This window comes from Lynx canadensis, chromosome D4 (assembly GCF_007474595.2).
Source record: "Lynx canadensis isolate LIC74 chromosome D4, mLynCan4.pri.v2, whole genome shotgun sequence".
Classification (NCBI taxonomy): domain Eukaryota; kingdom Metazoa; phylum Chordata; class Mammalia; order Carnivora; family Felidae; genus Lynx; species Lynx canadensis.
Genome location: NC_044315.2, coordinates 86,523,087 through 86,544,329, shown reverse-complemented (window position 1 = coordinate 86,544,329; position 21,243 = coordinate 86,523,087). Strand labels below are relative to the sequence as shown.

The 21,243-nt window shown below is 45.5% G+C and overlaps 1 protein-coding gene across 2 annotated transcripts in view; it reads right to left on the bottom strand.

The window, feature by feature from the left end:
- SLC25A25 (solute carrier family 25 member 25) overlaps positions 1 to 21,243 on the bottom strand; it is a 35,353-nt gene that overhangs the window by 11,705 nt on the left and 2,405 nt on the right. The window contains exon 1 of one of the 2 annotated variants that reach the window (XM_030293044.1): positions 5,198 to 6,688. The exons of the other annotated variant lie outside the window; for it this stretch is intronic. Within the exon in view, the coding sequence (XP_030148904.1) occupies positions 5,198 to 5,416 (219 nt within the window). The 5' untranslated portion in view covers positions 5,417 to 6,688. Of the gene's footprint in view, positions 1 to 5,197; positions 6,689 to 21,243 lie in introns of those variants that run through there. 2 annotated transcript variants of the gene reach the window in all.

The following is a 21,243-nucleotide window of genomic DNA, read 5'->3' as shown; positions in this document are numbered from 1 at the left end:
GCGGAGGCAGACCACATCACAGAGATGTTCCTTCTATAGTGCGCCATTTCCTAATATAGACTAAATCTCACTACCAGGATGGATAAAAATGGATGGTTATTATTTAGAAATCACAAAAGTAAAAGGAATTTATCAACTCACTAAAAAGCTTTTTGCTAAGAACTAGAAAAAATAATTTTAAGATAAGATGGGGTGCCTGGCTGGCTCAGTCAGAAGAGCATGTGACTCTTGGTCCCAGGGTCATGAGTTTGAGCCCCACGATGGGTGTAGAGATGAAATAAATAAGGCTTAAGAAAAAATAAGATGTTAATGCTTACAAGTAGCATTATGAAACATTTTAATAACTTATATGACATCTCAGCCCCTCTCAAAGAGACCTGATGATGAGTCTGTAATGACAGGTCTTGGACTACACTGGAGAGGATCTGATGAGGACTCCAGAGGCAGCTTGGATTATCCAGAAGATTTCTGTTCAGCCTCCACCTAAATCCATGGCACTCAGCTACCTCTAGAATTGCGCCATCTAGAATTTCTGGTTTGGGCTATTTTCACATACAACTTATCTCTGCTACTGGGGTCCCTGAAGGCAGACTATTGTTTTGAACCTTTGTACCTTGACTTGGTCACGGAGGGTGCTGATATAAATAGCATGATCACTCGTGATGAAGACCTCAAGTGTGTTTTTCTGAGTGTCTGCAAACATAGTCGTTGGGGTATTTCATCCACCTCAACAAGGTCGTGTATTATTATTTTTATTTTAAAGGAGGCTCACACTTACAGGGGTGCCTGGCTGGCTCAGTTAGTAGGGCATGTGACTCTTGATCTCAGGGTTGTGGGTTTGAGTGCCGTGTTGGGTATAGAGATTACTTAAAAACAAAAACTAAAAAAATAATAATAATAATAAAGGAGATTCACATTTATAAATACAGGAGCTAAATTTTGAAATGCTGATCTTCCTTTGTTAAATTATTCATGTTCGCCTCTGAAATAAAAATAAGTTACAGACATGTTGAAATATCTCATTTCTTGATGACTGCAGTCATTCCAATATGGCTTTTTTTTTTTTTTTTTTGAGAGGGCACATGAGCAGGGGAGAGGGGCAGAAGGAGAGAGAGAGAATCTTAAGCAGGTTCTATGCTCAGCACAGAGCCCGACAAGGGGCTCAACCCTATGACCCTGGGATCATGAGCTGAGCCAAAATCAAGAGGTGGGACACTCAACCAACGGAGCCACCCAAGCGCCTCTAGTATGGCAAATATTTTGGTTGAAAAAATAAGTTGTTCAACTTGGGAGATGTTCATTTTCTAACAAGTAAATATAACTGTACTACGGAATTTTTCTTTGTGTACTATCGAGTTTCATCATGTATTTACAGAACATGCGAAAATGTTCAAAAACAATACCAAATAAAAGGAAACCCATATTCTATATTTTAGGGAAAAACTGATTAAAGCATTACTAGATAACAGCAACTGTTTTCTAGGGAAAAAACAACAACAGGACGAAATCTCCTTGGTTATAACAGAGCTTGTTACTCCACAGCCCAATGGTATCATGGGGGTCAAGAAATGTTCTCTGAAAAGCTCTGCATGTGCTTATCAAAATGTTATTTTCCAATGCTAACGTTAATTCTATTCCAACGCTGATTTTAAAAAAGGGTTCCAACGTATTTTTATTGTGCAACTGTGAAGGAGTCCAACAGAATGTTTTCATTAGACAAACTGGAATTGGGTGTTTGCTTACTTATTTAAACCAGCCCTCCTCTTGAGTCCCACAGGTCAGGCAGAATTCCACTGTCGCACAGAAACTGGAAATCCCACCCAAGTGAGCCAATCTCGAAGCACCTGGGATGCAAGGTAAGTGCTCTACCCCTGGGGTTACAGACGGCGGGGCCCAGAGGGGCTCTGGGGTCACCCCCTTAATCTCTGAGATGAGCAAACAGACCTGGAGAGGCGCCCTGGTTCGCCCGGGGCCCAGAGCCTGTTGGCGGTAGGGCTGGGCCTCACCCAGGACCCAGCTCTTGTTACATCCACGGAAAACAGCGCCCAAACCTGACGCTGCCAGGAAGAGATTTTAGAACTCAGTTTCCAAAGAAAGCCTGTACACGCCTGACATGGAGAATTACAGTACACAATGCTTCATACTGGAAGGTGGCAGGTGTGTAGGAAAGGTGTGTGACCTGAGCGAGTTCAGGCTTAGGCTTAGCTTTAAAAAAAAAAAAAAAAAAAAAAAAAGCAAACCCAAAACCGATCTGTGTGAAAGCTTCTGAACGCATACCAGGGAAATACAAATACGGAAGACTGAAGCAGGGCTCATGTTCCGATCCTCCTGAGTCACACCGGCTCACAGCGTCACGTGCCATCCCTCTCCCCGTCCTGCCATCTACCATTCTTTGCTCTTTGGACTTATTTGAGTTTTGTGGCCCAGATCTACTTTTGCGGGCCTCTTCTGATGTCCGTTCCTTAACAAGTGGCATGCAAAGCCAATGACAGCAACTCTGGATCCCTTAGGATCTAGCAGTCTCAGGTTCCATTTCATCTGAAAAGTAGAAGTTCCTCTCCCCAGCATCCTGTTCTCCTGGAGTCTGCCAACGCCACTAGAGGCTGTCTGTCCCTGTTCTACTGCTCTGGTTCATGCCCCCAGAACAGGTGCTTCCTGTAAGCGCTGAATACCGTGAGTAGGAGAAGAGCAGGGCAGGTAGAGTGCCTCTGGGAGTGGAGCATTAGGTCATAAAGTATCTCTCCCTCTTCTGCAATGACTCAGACCTGGCCAAAAATATTAATGTGCAAAGGAGCCCCGCCAGCATCCAGCCTGCTCTAGCCCCACCCACCCGTAAGGTTCTCGAACCTCATTTGCCGCTGTGGATGGGAGTGTCATTTGATGATCAGGTTGCCATGACAGCCCAGCGTAGCTGGGTTTCCAATGAAACCTGCCTGCACTTGGCAATTAGACACACAATGGGCAAAATTCTCTGAGCTTCTGAGGAGCAGGCCCCTCAGGATTTGCGAGCTTGAATGGCCCTGAGGGCGCCTCTCTCGCGCCACACTAAATGGCTTTCTTCTCCAACTGCAGATTAACAGTTAAGACAAAGATAAAGGGGCAAACTGGAACAGCTCCTAGAAGAAAAGCCTGCAGGAACCTGACTCCCTAGCAGACAGGAGGAAGTGACAGCACAACAAAGTAGTGGGAACTGAGAAGCTGAGGTCCCATCGGCCAAGCATCGCAAACCCCAAACGCCACCTTCAGGAGTCGCTGCACTGGCCAAGGACACACGCTGCAGAAACACTATTCTGTCCGTTTATCTGCAGAAATGCTCCTGCTATTCCCAGTTCTCAGTTTACCTGCTTCTCAAGAGTCCACACTGCCCAGATGTGCTTGCTTTCTTGCTTCACACCAAACTGGCTGCTCTGTCTCACCCCTGGGGCTGCCCCCACCCCCAGCCAGCTGATCTGTCTCCCTCTTGGAGAAAGGGAAAGGTGTGGGTCTCTGGCTGGGCCCCGTGACCCCACCCCCTGGCCCCACTGGCAGGCCAGGAATTAAGCTGTTCAGAACAGAAAGTCCTGACATGAGGCCACCCAGGGGCAGGGCTGGCAATAGGTGCCAGGATGAGTTTGGGAAATGGAGCAGTTAATTATTAAAGTCCAAAGTAGGTGAATTTAAAAGGGAGCCAGCCAGTCTCTTAATCCCTTGGCCATCAGGCAAGCAGGTCTGTAGATCTAAAAAAAAAAAAAAAAAGGTTTGGGGCACCTGGGTGGCTCAGCCGGTTGAGCGTCTGACTTCAGCTGAGGGCATGATCTCACAGCTCCTGAGTTCGAGCCCGCATGGGGCTCTGTGCTGACAGCTCGGAGCCTGGAGCCCGCTTCGGATTCTGTGTCTCCCTCTCTCTCTGCCCCTAACCCACTCGCATTCTGTCTCTGTCTCTCTCAAAAACAAATAAACGTTAAAAAAACAAAAAAGGTTCTCACAAAGGAGAGCGCCACCGCCATTTCTGAGCTCGTCCAGGATGACAGAAAGGTAGAAAGAGACGGGGCTCGAAGCACGCCGCAGGCGGAACACGGATTCTGAGGCCCCTGCCCACCAGGACAAGCCCGTGGCCTACAGAGGCTTCTGCTCAAAGCTTGCACCTAAATGCCAGCAGGAGCTGTTGTCCCTCCCACTTGGCAGAGAAAAACCCAACATTTAATTCTCTGATACAGCAGTTCAATTCAAACAACATTTTTGGGGAATCTACAATGTGCCAGACACAGGGCAGAATCTCCTTCTCTCTTCTGGTTGATTTTTATCCTGAGAAAGGAGAACAGATTCAAAACAACCACAACTCAGGAGGTCAGCAAGGCTGCTCCTAACGCAGGCAGGAGAAATCCCAGGCAAGCTGCACTTTCCATTCTAATCCCAAGAATGCACCTTGGTCCTGTTAAAACTGCTTTCTTCAGGGAAAGCGAGGCCAAGTACAAGGCAAAGTTCCATACAGATTTCGGGGTGAAATCTCACCTCTACCCCTCTGGAACTGTTGAATCCTGGGTAAATTATTCAGCCTTTCTGCATCTCCGTTTCCTCATCCATGAAATGGGGGTGCTACAACTTACCTTGGCTCTTGTGAACATGAGGCGAGGTGACCCACACTCACAGCACCAGATGAACAGATGGCCCTGGGAGACCCGCAGACCCGCGAGGGGACCGGCCTCGGCACCTTGGGACTCCAGCCTCTCCTGACTCCTCCTTCTCCTCCCTTCCTTACAGACCCAAAGGTCTGACCTTAGGGATGCAGGACAGGCTGGCCCTCCCCAGCTCCAAGCAGTCTGGTTCAACTTTAAAGGTCCTCCCTGCATTGTTCAGACAAGCTAAGACACAAGACATAGCGTGATCGTTTGTGTGATCGTTTGTCTCTTCCTTTCAAACGGCTTTCTGGGACCAAAATGACAAATCCTAAGGTAAATCCTCTATGGCCTTCAACCTTCCTTCCCCAAATGGCCACACTGAGCCGGTCATGATAGGGTGATAAAGCTTTTATCATGGCCACAGGAAGATTCTAAACTGGAGACTTGGGTTTCTTCATTGTCTAACACTTCTCCCCAGGCCCCAATACCAAAGTGATCGATTTCTAAGTCCTCTCTTCCTCCCCACACTCCAGTTTTCTCCAGGGAACCGATCCTAGAACAGCCCCTAAAGTAGGAGGTCCTCTTGAGGTTGCCATTACCTTAGGAAATTGCTCTGCAGGTCCGACCACCAGCAAAATGGTGGGTCTCTTTTCCGTGGCCTCAGCCCTTCCGTCCTGTTTCCCCAAAAAGCTTGACATCTGGTCTCCCCGAGCTGGAGCCGGGGTGCCTCTGACTTCATTATCATTCCCCTCTCTGGAGCCTTGGCACCCAGCCCTAGGGAGAAAGCTGGACAGAAAAGGCCACAGCATCTGCAACATCACGGCTTCCTCCCAGTGTCGCCGGCGGTTGACTGTTCCACTTGTGAGGAGGGATGTGACCACAATACCAAAGATCTCTGGCTACGCGGCTGCTCGGAAGACTAGCCTGGGGGGGCTGTGAGGCTGAAAGCTCGGCATGCAGTGGCTGTTTCCTGCTTTTTCAAATTTCCTAGCACTGCTGTCCTGCCTGGCCTGAGAAGGGGCTCCCTCTAGGAAGAGCCCTGCCGCCGAGCTGCTGGCGTTGAGAGAGAGCAAGCAGACGGAGCTACTTCAATAAAAACTCACTCTTGCAGATGGATGGTGATCGAATGTTTGGCTTTTTTCAAAAAGCTAAAAGCAATAGCCCAACAGATCTCTCCTGGAGGCAGAAGCAACTCGGAAGTCCCAATTATTCAGCAGTCCTCGCTCAACTAATGATCATCACACGAGCCAGGACCCGGACCCGAGCACCCCGTCTGCGTCTGCAATCTCACTGCAGCAGGGCGCGGCCAATCACCTCTGCCGACACTACCGAGTTCATTATCCCAACCAGCAACGGCCCTCCAATCACAGGCGGCCGATTCCCTGCATGCGGCCGGCAGTTCTGCAGGGAGGTGCTGATGGCAACCGCCAGATGAGCCTCCCATCTCGCAGGACCCTCCCGGTGCTGCACCCACCGCCCCCACCCCCGCGGGAGCCCAACTTCCTCCTCTCCGCCTGCTTGCTTCCGGGATGACTTTCACCATCAAGGTTAACATGATCAATACACCTTGGCAACACCTCCTGACGCAGCTAGCAACGCTCTTGGTTGCCCCATTAGCCTGTTCTCTCCAACTGCCGAGCACAACGCACGCCATACCGGCTACTCACTCTCCCATGTCTTCCTCTACACCACGAGCTGCTTAAGGACGGGGGCCAAGTCACACATCTTTCTCCCTCTAGTACCCAGAACCAGGCACAGATGAAGTCTGTAGACTGGAGGGAGTGGATGATCGTGAATAAAAGTGAAGTTACATTTGTTTAAATGTTTCTCAATTTACTAGCCAACATAAGCAGTTATCAGTCCCCCCCACCCCTGCAAAGCGACGCTTTGATAATGGTGTTCACAACCATTCTTTTAAAAACACAAGCGTGAGAAAATTTTCATGAACTGTGTTGGGGAGAGTGTACGGAAACACACACCCTCACACGCTGCCGTGAGCGTGTAAATCAGTACAACCTCTCCCACGAGGAAGTTAGTCATGGCTTCCAACATGTCAAAAGCACAAATCCTTTGATACAACAATTCTGCTTTAAGGGGCGCCTGGGTGGCTCAGTCGGTTGAGCAGCCGACTTCGGCTCAGGTCACGATCTCACGGTCTGTGAGTCCCGCGTCGGGCTCTGTGCTGGCAGCTCAGAGCCTGGAGCCTGTTTCAGATTCTGTGTCTCCCTCTCTCTGACCCTCCCCCATTCATGCTCTGTCTCTGTCTCAAAAATAAATAAACGTTAAAAAAAAAATTAAAACAATTCCGCTTTTAGCGATTTATCCTGCGGATACATTTGCACCTACGGGAAATCACATACCCATATATGATATATGTGTGATACATACACATGTAAGGATAAAATATGAGGATATATATATTTTTTTGCAGCTGTGTTTATAACAGTACAAGTTTGGGAACAACTTCCAGGTCCTTGACAAGAGGAGCAGGTACTAAGATTCAGGCACACCCACACCTATCCAACTGTTATTAAGACATTTCTACCTACTGTTATGGAATGGCTTGAACATATCTTTTTAAATGAGAAAAGCAAGGTGCAGAAGAAAGGGGGTAATATGCTGCCATTGATTTCTCAGTGTGTATATGTGACAAATTATCTCTGGAAAGACACACTAAAAATTAAAGAGGGGCGCTCTTTTTAAATATTAATAAATATTAATAAAAATTAAATGCGTGTTCTCTCAAAAACAAACATTAAAAAAAATTGAAGTATGGTCTGGGGCACTTGGGGGCTCAAGAGGAGAAAGGCAGGTGGTTTATTTTCACCAAATATCCTTAGATCTTGTGAAACTGAATCATGTGCATGTTATGACCACACATGCGTGCATATGTACGTAACTACAATTGTTTAAAAAGAAAACACGAGAAGCGAAAGCAAGATGGCCAAGCTTGCTCTGAAAGCTGAGGGGCCTTCATCAGTTGCCTTCTCACTGGAAACATGGACCAACCTTATTTTGAAGCAGTTTTGTGTGTTGACTAGATGAATAGTCTTTGGAGCCAGACCCTACATGTGAATACTGGCCACCCCTTACTAGTCGCGTGAATAATGTTGGTCAAGCTACTTTAGCTCTCTGTGCTTTAATATCTGTGCAAAATGGAGATGGTAAAAGAACTGTATTATTACTTCACAGAATTTGTTAACCATGAAATTAGATAATTAGCTCTCAGGACATCTGGGTGGCTCAGTCGGTTAAGCGTCTGACTCGATTTCAGCCCAGGCTATGATCTCAAGGTTCGTGAGATTGAGCCCTGCATCCAGCTCTGTGCTGAGTGCATATCCTGCTTGGGATTCTCTCTCTTCCTTTCTCTCTGCCCCTCCCCTGCTCACGTGCTCTCCCTCTGTCAAAACAAGTAAATAAACGTTTAAAAAATGTATCTATAAAGCATGTATAAACAGTACATGCTATTTTATTTTTTAAAAGATATTATTTTTAAGTAATCTCTACACCTACTGTGGGGCTCGAACTCACAACCCCGAGAGCAAGAGTTGCGCACTCCACTGCGTAAGCCAGCCAGGCACCCTCACACTAGCTATTTTATTGACAGAAAGTGATTGCGAGTTCATGAAATTAATAGTTTTAATACTGAAGAAGAATCAGTCCAGAGCCCCAAACCCTCAACAAATTAGTAATCCTTTAATGAAGATGAATCTTGTTTTTAGGCACAAGGGGTCTGTCGAATTGGACATAGCAGTGTTTTGGGCCCCCATGTGCAAACACAAGAGAAATCGCTTATGTAATAGATTACTGGCGTTTCATTTTATGGGCTCTTCCATCCCACAGAACTGAGCAAAAACTCTAAGGCTTTCCAGCCTAGATGGAATAACAGGGACTGATTCATCTTTCTGCCAACAGGCAACGAGACAGTGACTCCTGAGAGATCCACACAAATGAGGCAAGCCCTACAACCTGCCCCAGCTTCATGGCTGGAGTTACCAGGCTGTGATGCAGGGAGAAGGCACCCAGGTAGAGCCCAGCAATCTCCCCATGCTGAAGGCAAGCAGCTGGGGGGCCAGGAAGGTCAGGGCAGCTACAGCAGGACCAAGGACCGGGGAGGAAGGAACTGCACAGACAGTGAGCTCTGGGGAGCTGCTGAGGGCCCTCCTAGAGTCACGCAGCCTGCCTGTGAGGACACTGCCTGAGGGTGGGAAAAGAACCATCCAAAGGCATCCTGTTCCCACAGGACAGAATAGAAAACCTCACAATATAGGGAGGTATGGGAAGGGAGCCCCAGAGTGAAGCTCAAAAATATTCACAGTAATATGAGACTATCCAGCACCTAGTAAAATAAAATCCAATGAAAAATTAACAGGAATGCAAAGAAACAGGAAAAAATGACCCATATGGAGGATTGAAATCAACCAGTTGAAAGTGACTCAGAAATGACATGTATGATAGAACCAGTACACAAGAATACTCATAGGGGCTGGGTGGCTCAGTCGGTTGCGTGTCCAGCTTCGTCTGGGGTCATGATCTTGTGGTCTGTGAGTTCGAGGCCGGCGTCAGGCTCTGTGCTGACAGCTCAGAGCCTGGAGCCTGCTTCGGATTCTGTGTCTCCCTCTCTCTCTGCCCCGCCCCTACTCATGCTCTGTCTCTCTCTCAAAATTAAATAAACATTTAAAAAAAAGGAAAAATAAAAGAAAAAAGAAAAACACACTGGATGGTTTTAGCAGCAGATTAGACGATGCAAAATAAAAGAATAAATGAGCTTGAAGACACAGCAATCGAAACTTTCCAAAACGAAAGAGAGAAAAAAGGCAAAACCAAAAATGAACAGAGCATCAGCAAGCTGTGGGACAACCGCTAACAGGTTAATATGAACCAGAGTTCACGAAGGCAGGGACAGAAAAAACATTTAAAGAAATAATGACTTGGGGCGCCTGGGTGGCGCAGTCGGTTAAGCGTCTGACTTCAGCCAGGTCACGATCTCGCGGTCCGTGAGTTCGAGCCCCGCGTCGGGCTCTGGGCTGATGGCTCGGAGCCTGGAGCCTGTTTCCGATTCTGTGTCTCCCTCTCTCTCTGCCCCTCCCCCGTTCATGCTCTGTCTCTCTCTGTCCCAAAAATAAATAAACGTTGAAAAAAAAAATAAAGAAATAATGACTACATTTTTTCCCAAATTCATTGAAAACTACAAATCCACAGATCGAAGAAACTCAACAAACCCCACGGATAAGAAATATAAAACAAACAAACAAACTACATTCAGGCACATCAGATTAAATTTCTGAAAACCAGTGATAAAGAGGAATATCTTAAAAGCAGATACAGAAAAAAAGATCCAATACATACAGAGGAACAAAGATAAGAATATCTGGGGACTTTCCCATCAGAAACTGTTAACCCAAAAAAAACACCTACTGAAAGGAAGGCAAAATAAAAACTTTTCAGACTTGGGGCGCCTGGGTGGCGCAGTCGGTTAAGCGTCCGACTTCAGCCAGGTCACGATCTCACAGTCCGTGAGTTCGAGCCCCGCGTCAGGCTCCGGGCTGTGGCCCGGAGCCTGGAGCCTGTTTCCGATTCTGTGTCTCCCTCTCTCTCTGCCCCTCCCCCGTTCATGCTCTGTCTCTCTCTGTCCCAAAAATAAATAAACGTTGAAAAAAAAAAATTAAAAAAAAAAAAAAAACTTTTCAGACTTATGAAAGCTGAAAGATTTTCTCACCAGCAGATTTGCATTACAAGAAATATTAAAGGAGTCCTTTAGGTAGAAGGAAGATCTAGATTTACGCAAAGGAATGAAGAAGACCAAAATAGTAATTGTATAGGTAAATATAAAGGACTTTGTTCTTATTATTTAAATCTCTGTAAAAGATAAATTTAAAGCAAAAACAAAACAATGTATCGCGGGCTGATGACCTATGTAGAAGTAAAAATATATGAGAACAACAGCCCAAAAGCTAGGAGAATAGAAATAAAAGTATGGTTGGCCCTTGAACGATGCAGAAGGTTGGGGCTCCAACCCTGAGCAGTTAAAGATCCACTTTTGGGGGGCCTGGGTGGCTCAGTCGGTTAAGTATTCGACTTCGGCTCAGGTCAGGATCTCGCAGTTCATGATTTCAAGTCTGGGGTCCAGTTCTGTGCTGGCAGTGTGGAGCCTGCTTAAGATTCTCTCTCTCTGACCCTCTGCGCCCTCTCTCAAAATAAATAAATAAACTTAAAAGAAAATTCCACTTTTAGGGCACCGGGGTGGCTCAGTCGGTTGAGCAACCGACTCTTGATTTCGGCTCAGGTCTTGATCTCATGGTTTGTGAGTTCAAGTCCCACATCTGGCTCTGTGCTGACAGTGCGGAGAGCCTGCTTGAGATTCCCTCTCTCCCTCCCCTTCTCTCTCTGCCCCTCCCGTACTCACTCTCTCTCTCAAAATAAGTACAATAAATTTTTCAAAAATCCACTTTCGATTCCCTAAAAACATAGTAAGTCTACTGTTGACCAAAAGCCTTACCGATAACATCAACAGTTGATGAACACATATTTTGTATATGTATTATATACTGTAGTGTTAATAAAGCTAGAAAAAGCAAATGCATTAAGAAAATCATAAGGAAGAGAAAATATATTTACAGTACTGTACTGTATTTATTTTTTAAAAATTCATGTAGAAGTAGACCACCGCAGTTCAAATTCATGTTGTTCAAGGGTCAGCTGTATACTAAGATTCCCCCCCACCCCTTTTAAGTTCATTTATTTATTTCGAGAGAGAAAGAGAGAGGAAGCACGGGCCCAAGCGGGGGTGGGGCAGAGAGAGAGGGAGAGAGAATCCCAAGCAGGCTCCATGCTGTTAGCGCTGAGCCCAGCGTGGGGCTCCATCTCATGGACAGTGAGATCATGATCTGAGCTGAGATCAAGAACTGGATGCTCAACCAACTGAGCCACCCAGGCCCCAAAGATTCTTAAAGTATTTAAAGAATTTTTTGTCATGTTTATTTATTTCTGAGAGAGAGAGAGACAGACAGACAGACTGGGAGTGGCAGAGGGGCAGAGAGAGAGGGAGACACAGAATCTGAAGCAGGCTCCAGGCTCTGAGCTGTCAGCACAGAGCCCAGTGAGGGACTCAACTCCACAAACCGTGGGATCATGACCTGAGCTGAAGGCCGGTGGGTAACCTACTGAACCACCCAGGTGCCCCTCTTCAACTATTTAATATAATATCGGTTAAGTTAGGCCGTGGTAGGTTAAAAATGTATGTATATTATAATCCCTAAAGCTACCATTAGAAAGAGAGTTACAGCTAGTAAGGCAACAAAAGAGACCAAATGGAATCATAAATCATACTCAACTGACCCAAAAGAAGGCAGAAAGAAAGAGAGGAGTAGATGGCACACATAGAAAACAAATAGCAAATAAAAAGGTGGTAGATTCAGGGGCGCCTGGGTGGCTCAGTCAGTTAAGCGTCCGACTTCGGCTCAGGTCATGATCTCAGTTTGTGGGTTCGAGCCCCGCGTCAGGCTCTGTGCTGACAGCTCGGAGCCTGGAGCCTGCTTCGGATTCTGTGTCTCCCTCTCTCTCTTCCCCACCCCCACTCTCACTTTGTCTCACTCTGTCTCTCAAAAATAAATAAATGTAAAAAAAAAAAATTAAAAAAAAAAAGGTAGTAGATTCAAACCCAATCATATCAATAACAACAGTGGATACAAGTGGTTTAAACATCCCAGTTAAAAGGTAGAGATGGTCAGTTGGGATTAAAAAAGCAAGATCTAGCTATACGTTGCCTACAAGAAACATTTTTTTAAATACAGAGATACGGGGCGCCTGGGTGGCTCAGTCAGTTAAGCGTCCGACTTTGGTCCAGGTCATGATCTCACAGTTCATGAGTTCAAACCCCGTTATCAGGCTCTGTGCTGACAGCTCGGAACCTGGAGTCTGCTTCAGATTCTGTCTCCCTCTCTCTCTGCCTCTCCCCCACTCGTGCTTTGTCTCTCTTTCTCTCTCAAGAATAAATAAACGTTAAAAAAATAAAAACATATATATATACCTAAAAATAGGTTAAGAATAAAAGAATGGACAAAGATATACTGTACCATGTTCATATTAATCCAAAGAAAACTGGAATGGCCATATTACATTAGACAAAGTAGATTTCAGAGCAAAGGATGTTATGGTGGGCATTTCATAACAAAAGGGTCAATGCATCAAGAGGACATAAGAAGCCTAAATGTTTCTGAATCACATTGTAGAGCCTCAAAATACATGAAGCAAAACCAACAAAAGCGTAAGGAAAAGGAGACAAATGCACCATCATAATCAAAGATCTTAACACCATTCTTTCAGTAACTCATAGAACAAGTAGACAGAAAATCAGCAAGGGCACAGAAGGCCTGGTTGGGCAACATTATCCACCACCTTGACCTAACTGGCATTTATAAAACACTCTACCCATCAAGACTGGAATACACATTCTTTCAAAGTATCCGCAGAACAGATTCTGGCTCACAAAACAAGTCTCACTAGATTTCAAAGGGTTCAGCTTGTACCAAATATGTTTTTTGACCACAGTGGAATCAAATTAGAAATCAATGGCAGAAAGATACCTGGAAAATACCTAAATATTTGGAAACAACGTAACACAACTCTAAATAATCCATGCGTCAAAGGAGAGCTCAAAAGAGAAATGAGAAAGTATTGGGGCACCTGGGTGGCTCAGTCGGTTAGGTGTCTGACTCTTGATTTTGATTCAGGTCATGATCTCACAGTTTGTGAATTTGAGCCCCGTGTTGGGCTCCGTGCTGACAGTGCAGAGCTTGCTTGGGATTCTCTCTCTCAAAATAAAAAATTTTTTAAAACTTAAAAAAAAAAAAAAAAAGAAATGAGAAAGTATTTCAAATGGTGTGAAAGCAGAACACATAAAAATCTGTAGGATGTTGCCAAAGCAGTACTTAGATGGGAAAGCCCATACTAGAAAAGAAAGCCCTCAAATCAGTGACGTCAACTTCCCTCTCAAGAAAGCAGAAAAGAACAAAATAAACCCAGACTAAGCAGAAGGAAATAATAAAACTAGGGAAGGGAGGGGCACCTGGGTGGCTCAGTCGATTGGGCATCTGACTTCAGCTCAGGTCATGATCTCACAATCCAGGGAGTTCGAGCCCCGTGTCGCGCTCTGTGCTGACAGCTCAGCCTAGAGCCTGCTTCGAATTCTGTGTCTCCCTCTCTCTCTGCCCCTCCCCTGCTTGCACCCTGTCTCTCTCTAAAATCAATAACCACCACCAAAAAAAAAAAAAAAAACAAAAAACAAAAAACAAAAAACAAAAAACAAAAAACTAGGCAAGGGAGAGACAATGCCTTCTTTATCTTAAAATCTGCACCTAAGACAGATCAATGAAAATTTGTTCAATTGCATACTTTGCCAGTATTTTTATTTTAAAGCACTTTCTCTTGTATCTTTGGTTTCCTTGTGGGTTAATGTGGTACACTGCTCTCCTTATATCACACATCATCACCGAAACCAGGGGTACCTGGTGGGCCAGTAGTTTCTTTTGGGTTACATGCAATTCCTATAATACAATTCTTCCACACTTAGCTTTCTTGGGTAAGAGAGCTCACCCATATCCAGAGACCGGGCTAGCAAGTATAACCCTCCCATAATTATTGCTTATACACATCAACAGAACCTAGTGAAGAGGGGGCTAATCACCAGCAGAAGTTACCCACTCTTCCAAGAATCCAGAAAACCAATTTTGCTGGATAAAAACAGGATCTCCCATACTTTTTTTAATTTTTTTTAATGTTTGTTTATTTTTGAGACAGAGAGAGACAGAGCATGAACGGGGGAGGGTCAGAGACAGAGGGAGACACAGAATCGGAAGCAGGCTCCAGGCTCCAAACTGTCAGCACAGAGCCCGACGTGGGTCTCGGACTCACGGACCGCGAGATCATGACCTGAGCTGATGTCGGCCGCTTAACCGACTGAGCCACCCAGGCGCCCCTCTCCCATACTTTTCAAAGAAAACAGATTCCAATGGAATCGACGCCCCCGTGGGAGCCCATTCCACGTTATCCTAAGGAACTGCCCAGGGTGCAAAAGGCCCCTAGAGCAGGGCACAGAAGAACAGCTAGAGATTCCTGAGGAGTCTTGTAACAAGGCAGAGAGGGATTTCCCACGACTGGCTCCAGAGCCACGTTCCACGTCTGTGTCTACCAGTTTAACTACCTACTACCTATCTTAGCATTATTTACCATTCAGAACAGCTGTTGCCAAAGGGAAGCCTATTAACACTTTTTTTTTTAACTGAAAAATGAAGCCAGATTTTATTTGACAGAAAGCCAGACCGATTTGCCTTGAAAATGAGGACTGGCTTGGCCAAGTGGGTTATATGGAGACAACGAGGCGGAGCCAGGCACTTGCCTCCTTTGGCATCCGTGAAACCAAGGCATCGAAGATGACAGTTCTGCAGTGATGACAAAGGTGAAATCCCCCAGTTTATTTCCATTTTAGGAAGTAAAACCAAAAACGCTAGCTTTGGCGAGAAAAAAAAAAAAAAAAAGTCCCCGAAGGACACTCCTTTGACTGTGGGAAAGCGAAGTGCACTTCTGGAGAAAACTCCTGGGAGGGCTTCTGTCTACTCCTGGTGAACAGCCAGTCCCCACTGAGGCCCCAAGTTCAAGGTCAATGCCTACAAAGATGTCTTTTTCTCTTCTCTAAAAGAAAGTCAGAGGCGTACAAGATTAACCCGATTTTCAAGCATAGGATTTTGAGATGTGACCCGTAAATTAAAGGTCTATGGAAGCAAGAGATCACGTGGAAACATGGCATAATATTTCTGGGGTGTGCTTTTAGAAGGGCAGGATTCTCCTTGCGGCAAGCGTTAAGGGGGAGGGGCAGGGTGTGGTACTGAGGCCAGCCAGTGAAAACCCAATCACCCAAAATGATCAGAAATTTCTCAACCAATCCAAACTTGATCAGTGGGAGCCAAACCCATGGGCACATGCTGAGTCAAATTTCTGCACCCACTTTATCTTTATCCACACCTTCTCTTCTCCCACTCAAAAAGGCAAACCAGCGGATTTATTATTAAAGCAACATTAAATGTTTTCAGTTTCTTAAAACTGATTTCAAGATCACAGACTCAAACTGAGATTGGATGAATGGTGCAAAAATAGCTCTCCCCAGCTGCTTGCTCTGTACCGAGTGAGGACTGCAGAGAAGAGCCAGGACAGGGGTGTGAAACCCAGCCACCCGCTGCCTTCAGCAAAGACACTGCTTGAGGTGTGAAGGGCAGCCTTGGGAATTCTGCGTAAGCATAACTGGTTTATACCAAACCAGTTCTTAGGAAACAATTCAGAAAAGGCATATTTTAGCTATAGATTTATTAGATGCTACCTCTTATATTGGTTAAAGAAACTCTAGCAAAAGTAATAGCATCTCCCATGTGAATGAATGAAATAAGGAGTTAACTGCATCCATAAATGCATTATCACTAAGGGGTGCTCCAGGGACCTTACCTTCCCCCCTCTAGTGCATCTGTTGACCCTGGACAAGTTGTATTAGCCTCTCTGGGCTGCCAAGAGGGGAGACCGAACTGGACAAACCTTGAAAACCTTTCCAGTTCCAACATCGCATGGATTCAGACTCAGCCTAAAGGCATTAACCAAAAGGAGAAGCAGGTTTTGCACACGCGGGACGGGGGGAGGGGGGGGGAAGGCCAACAGATTAATGAAGGTGGGGGCTGTAGCCGGCTGGTTTTAACCAACAGGACTATTCAACTTTGTCACCCACAGCCAAGATTTCACAGTTTGTGCTCGTTCTAAACTATCCTCTGCCCGCCTCTTTTCACCATTGGCATTTCAATGGCCTTTGAGAGTTTTCCAACACAATATAGGTGGTTTTCTTTGTGTTTTGGTAAGAAGAGTCACACGCCGAGGAGGGAGGGCTGGAGGAAAGAAGGCATGAGGCCAGGGGTTATTGGGAACAACGTGGAAGGCTTCACAAAGCAACAGCAGGAACAGGGACAGCCACCATCTCCAGTTTCCCCTTTGGCCCTAGAAAATGAGTCATGACTCACCTCCTTTTCAAGCTTCCTGGCCTAGAGTTTAAAGCAGATAAGAATCTCCTTAAGCTCTACCTTTGTATTCATTTATTTACTTTATTTTTTTTTTTTTTTTTTTTTAAATTTTTTTTTTCAATGTTTATTTATTTTTGGGACAGAGAGAGACAGAGCATGAACGGGGGAGGGGCAGAGAGAGAGGGAGACACACAATTGGAAACAGGCTCCAGGCTCTGAGCCATCAGCCCAGAGCCTGACGCGGGGCTCGAACTCACGGACCGCGAGATCGTGACCTGGCTGAAGTCGGACGCTTAACCGACTGCGCCACCCAGGCGCCCCTACTTTATTTTTTTTTTAAGAAACTTTTTTTTAAAGTTATTCAGTCCTGAGAGAGGGAGACAGAGCGGGAGCAGGGGAGGGGCAGAGAGAGCGAGGGAGACACAGAAGTCAAAGCAGGCTCCAGGCTCTGAGCTGTCAGCACAGAGCCCGACCCGGGGCTTGAACCCATAGACTGCGAGATCATGACCTGAGCCGAAGTTAGACACTTACCCGACTGAGCCATCCAGGCACCCCAACTTGGAAGGTACACCTTATTTAAGACAAAAATTTCTCCTTTTTTTTTTTTTTTTTTCCCTTAAGGTATTGTGTTGAGTCTTTTATATCTCATACTTAGGAAGAGTTTACCTATCATTTTAGTCACTCCTTCCTGGGCACCATCAGGGGTCCTAAAATGCTGAGCGGGTGTTATAGGCAGATGCGTCAATGTCATGAACTGGGAAAATAAAAGTTGCAAAGCCTTGAGGTCTAGTGAAGTATCCACAGCCAAGGAAGCAAGGAGGCAGCGCGTGCTAAGCTAAATTAGGCGGAGTCAAAATCCTGCACTCTGCTACTGCCTTTGCCTTAAGCCAGCCTGACCTCTGAGTCTCAGTCCCGCTTTTGCAAAATAACGAGGTTGGCGAGCTTATCTCCAAAGGTTTGAAGTCAGCTCCACTTGAGCTTCCATTTTCACAACTTCAAAGTGAACTTCAGACGTCAGAGAAGGCCATCCATGGCTCACGAGGCGGGCAAAAGGCTTGTGAGAGCCCATAAGGGCCCAGTGCCATCCAGGGGAACATCTGGGCTAAAAAGACTTCCTTAGCTGTAGAGTGAGTCTACCATTTCAGTAACTTCTTAAGAGATTTCCTGCCAGCAGGGTTTCTTTGTTTCCATCTTCCTCAAGTCTGCCAGGCCCAGCAACCCACATTCCTTCTCGAAAACAGAAGGCCCTCTCAGCTGAGAGGAAGGAGACCTGGGTGCTATACAACCTTAATTACCGATGTCCCCAGACATTCTCTTTCCTTCTGTTCCGCTCTTCACCTAGGCAATCTGGGAGACGCTGTAGCTGACTACAACCAACGCTGGGCATCTTATTTTCAAAGACTCAGTGGACGAGAAAGTTACTTTGTGTTGAACATCTAGGTATCAGACACTCTGCTAGGCTCTTTATTTACTTTATCTAATTCAATCGCACAACAACCTTAGGAAATAGGTATTCATACCGCCGTGTGTCTGATACGGAAACTGAGGCGTGGAGAGGTTGAGGGATGTGTTCAAGGTCACACGGCTAGCAGGCAGCAGAAACAAGTTTTGCACCCAGGTTTTGTACCACAAATCCTGTGCTGGGCTTTTTGTTGTTGTTGTTTTTAAGTTTATTTATTTATGTAACTAATCTCTACACCCCACGTGGGGCTTGAACTCCCAACCCCAAGATCAAGAGTTTCATGCTCTTCCAACTGAGCCAGCCAGGCGCCCCTGTACTGAGTTTTTGAAAACAGTTTTATTGAGATAAAATCTGCACACCATACAAATCACCCATTTATACAATTCAGTGGTTTTTAGTGTATTCACAGATAGGTGCAACCATCACCATGGTCAACTGTAGAACATTTTCTCACCTCAAAAAGAGCCCCCAAGACCTTTAGTTATCATCTTCTTATCTCTCCGTTCCCTACCCCTCCCAGGCCTAGGCAACCACTAGTCTACTTTCTGTCTTTATAGCTTTCCCTATTCTGGACTTTCATATAAATGGATCACATAATACATGGTCTCTGTGACTGGCTTCTTCGACTTGGTGCAATGTTTCCGAGAGGAGTCTGTACTCCCATGGTATCCTGCCTCACATGAGGGACCCCGAAAGGTACAGACAGCATATCAAGAAATGCATGATAAAACCTGCCTTTAGCAGCAGCAGAGATTATAGAAAGATAAGACAGCTGTTTTCAGATACTTACAGAGTCCTTGGATCACTTGGGGCAAATGGGTAGCATTTGCAGATGCGAGCAGACTGTCTGACATAAGAAAGAACTCACAATGACCCCGACGAGGTCCACAATGGAATGAGCTGGACGGCCGTCTATGAAGGATGCCATAGGAGGAAAGCTCCCCACACTAGGTGGGGAGGCTGGCCTCTGATGGCCAGTGACTCTCCCAAGACTAAATTCTTTGATTCTGCCAAATTCACATTAGTATAAGAAGAAATGGTTAAAAATGAAAAGTCTGCCCAGATTTAGGTTAATGAGACTAGTCCAAATGGATAAGTAGAGTTGTGTTCACCAGATTCACCTTGAGGCTGTACTCAGCAGGACTGGAAATGAATACCAGCAAAGTTACTGTTTCTCTCAGTCCCCTGTGGTTTCTGTGAGGCTCCAACAATTAATGACTCTTTGAACATCAAAGGAGGCCCACTCTGGTATATTCCTGTTTTATCATTTGGTCTTAGGATCGGGGTACCTCATTCCACCTTTCCAAATGGTAATGAATTAAAAAAAAAACCAAAAAACCCTTCCAGTTGACTTGATAATTACTGCAAGCCAGGAACCAATTTTGCAACAATAAAACACAATCAGTTTAATATACGAATTCAATCCAATCTGCAAATAGCATTTTTCTTTTTCTAATGGGCCATTATATCATATTATATCATATCATATCATATTATATATTATATTATATTATATTATATTATATTATATTATATTATATTATATTATATTATATTATATTATATTATATGTTGTCCATCCCCTTTCTATGATAAGGCAGATGATCTCACCTAAGTCTGGCTATTTAGGTAAATACCTTCCTCACAAAAGGCCAAACATTTAAAAGGTATAGAGTTCGGGGCGCCTGGCTGGCTCAGCGAGAAGAGCGTGTGACTCTTGAACTCAGGGCTATAAATTCAAGCCCCACATTGTGTGTAGAGATTACTTAAAAATAAAACCTTTGGGGGCGCCTGGGTGGCGCAGTCGGTTAAGCGTCCGACTTCAGCCAGGTCACGATCTCGCGGTCCGTGAGTTCGAGCCCCGCGTCGGGCTCTGGGCTGATGGCTCAGAGCCTGGAGCCTGTTTCCGATTCTGTGTGTCTCCCTCTCTCTCTGCCCCTCCCCCGTTCATGCTCTGTCTCTCTCTGTCCCAAAAATAAATAAACGTTGAAAAAAAAAAATAAAAAAAAAAATAAAACCTTTGAAAGAGAATAAAGTAAAAGGTATAGAGTTCAACAGTACCTTCTGGGATTAAGCAATACCAACTTGACATAGGTAATCTTCTATTCAATTATTTCAAGTCAACAGATATTGCCTCACTATATGCCGCTCAGGTCAAGGGGAGAATTAGGGCAGGGTGGATTCTCAGTTTTGGATAGGATAATCTCTGGATAATCTTGAAATCTATTTGGGGAATAACAGATGTGGTTCTAAATGGATCTCTCCTCATCTTTTGTGAGTCCGGGACGGAACTCTCTGTGTGTCCCTCGGAAACAGGTAGAGTTAGAGAGGAGTGGAGCAGGAATCAGAAGACAGTTCCAGTTGCTTCTCTGGCGTAATTCCTCAGTGGCCAAATGGTCTTTTCGGACCTCTGTTCCTTGCTCTGTAAAATGGGGTGAAAACACGGTCTTGCTTCCTTCACCACGTCATTGTGGAGCTCAAACTCCATGGCGCATATGCCAGTCTTTTGAGTGAGCAAACTCAACAGGTCTTCTGGAATCCTCACCTGCATGAAACACCAGTCCCTTAAGAGGGCCCACAAGCCTCAGCTGAAGGGACAACTGTTTCCATGTCACCCAGTTTGCGTTCTCTAATTGGCTGCCTGAGCTCTAACCGAGGTTTCAAATTTGTTTTAAAACAAAGATGGTGTTTGGTCACATGCAACTGCCGAAATAGGCAATCTATAATTAGCTCCAGCTGAAGCCTCATCTCCCAAAGTCACTACTGTTGTCGTCATCCCTTTTCTTTCTTTAACAAGCCCTGCCCCTCTTTTGTCCTAGGACGGGCTTCTGGCTCACATGCCCTTTACAAAGAAGATTTCCCTGGCTGGCTGCCATGGGTTTCTCTGCCCACTTCCATTTTAAGTTATTTTCCCTCAGCTGTCCCAGTTTCTTCTGAAATAAAGGCAGGTGCCAAAAAACGGCTGGTTCGTGTCTAAAGAAAACTTGGCTTGACCTGTTGTAAGCCAGCAAGAGGCTTTGTGTAGTCACATGGCCTGGGTTCACCACCACCCACTGATAAGCACTCACAGTGGATTCCTGCACAAACCCTTGCATCTCAGACTGGCCCTCTGGGTCACGTGAAGAAGCTA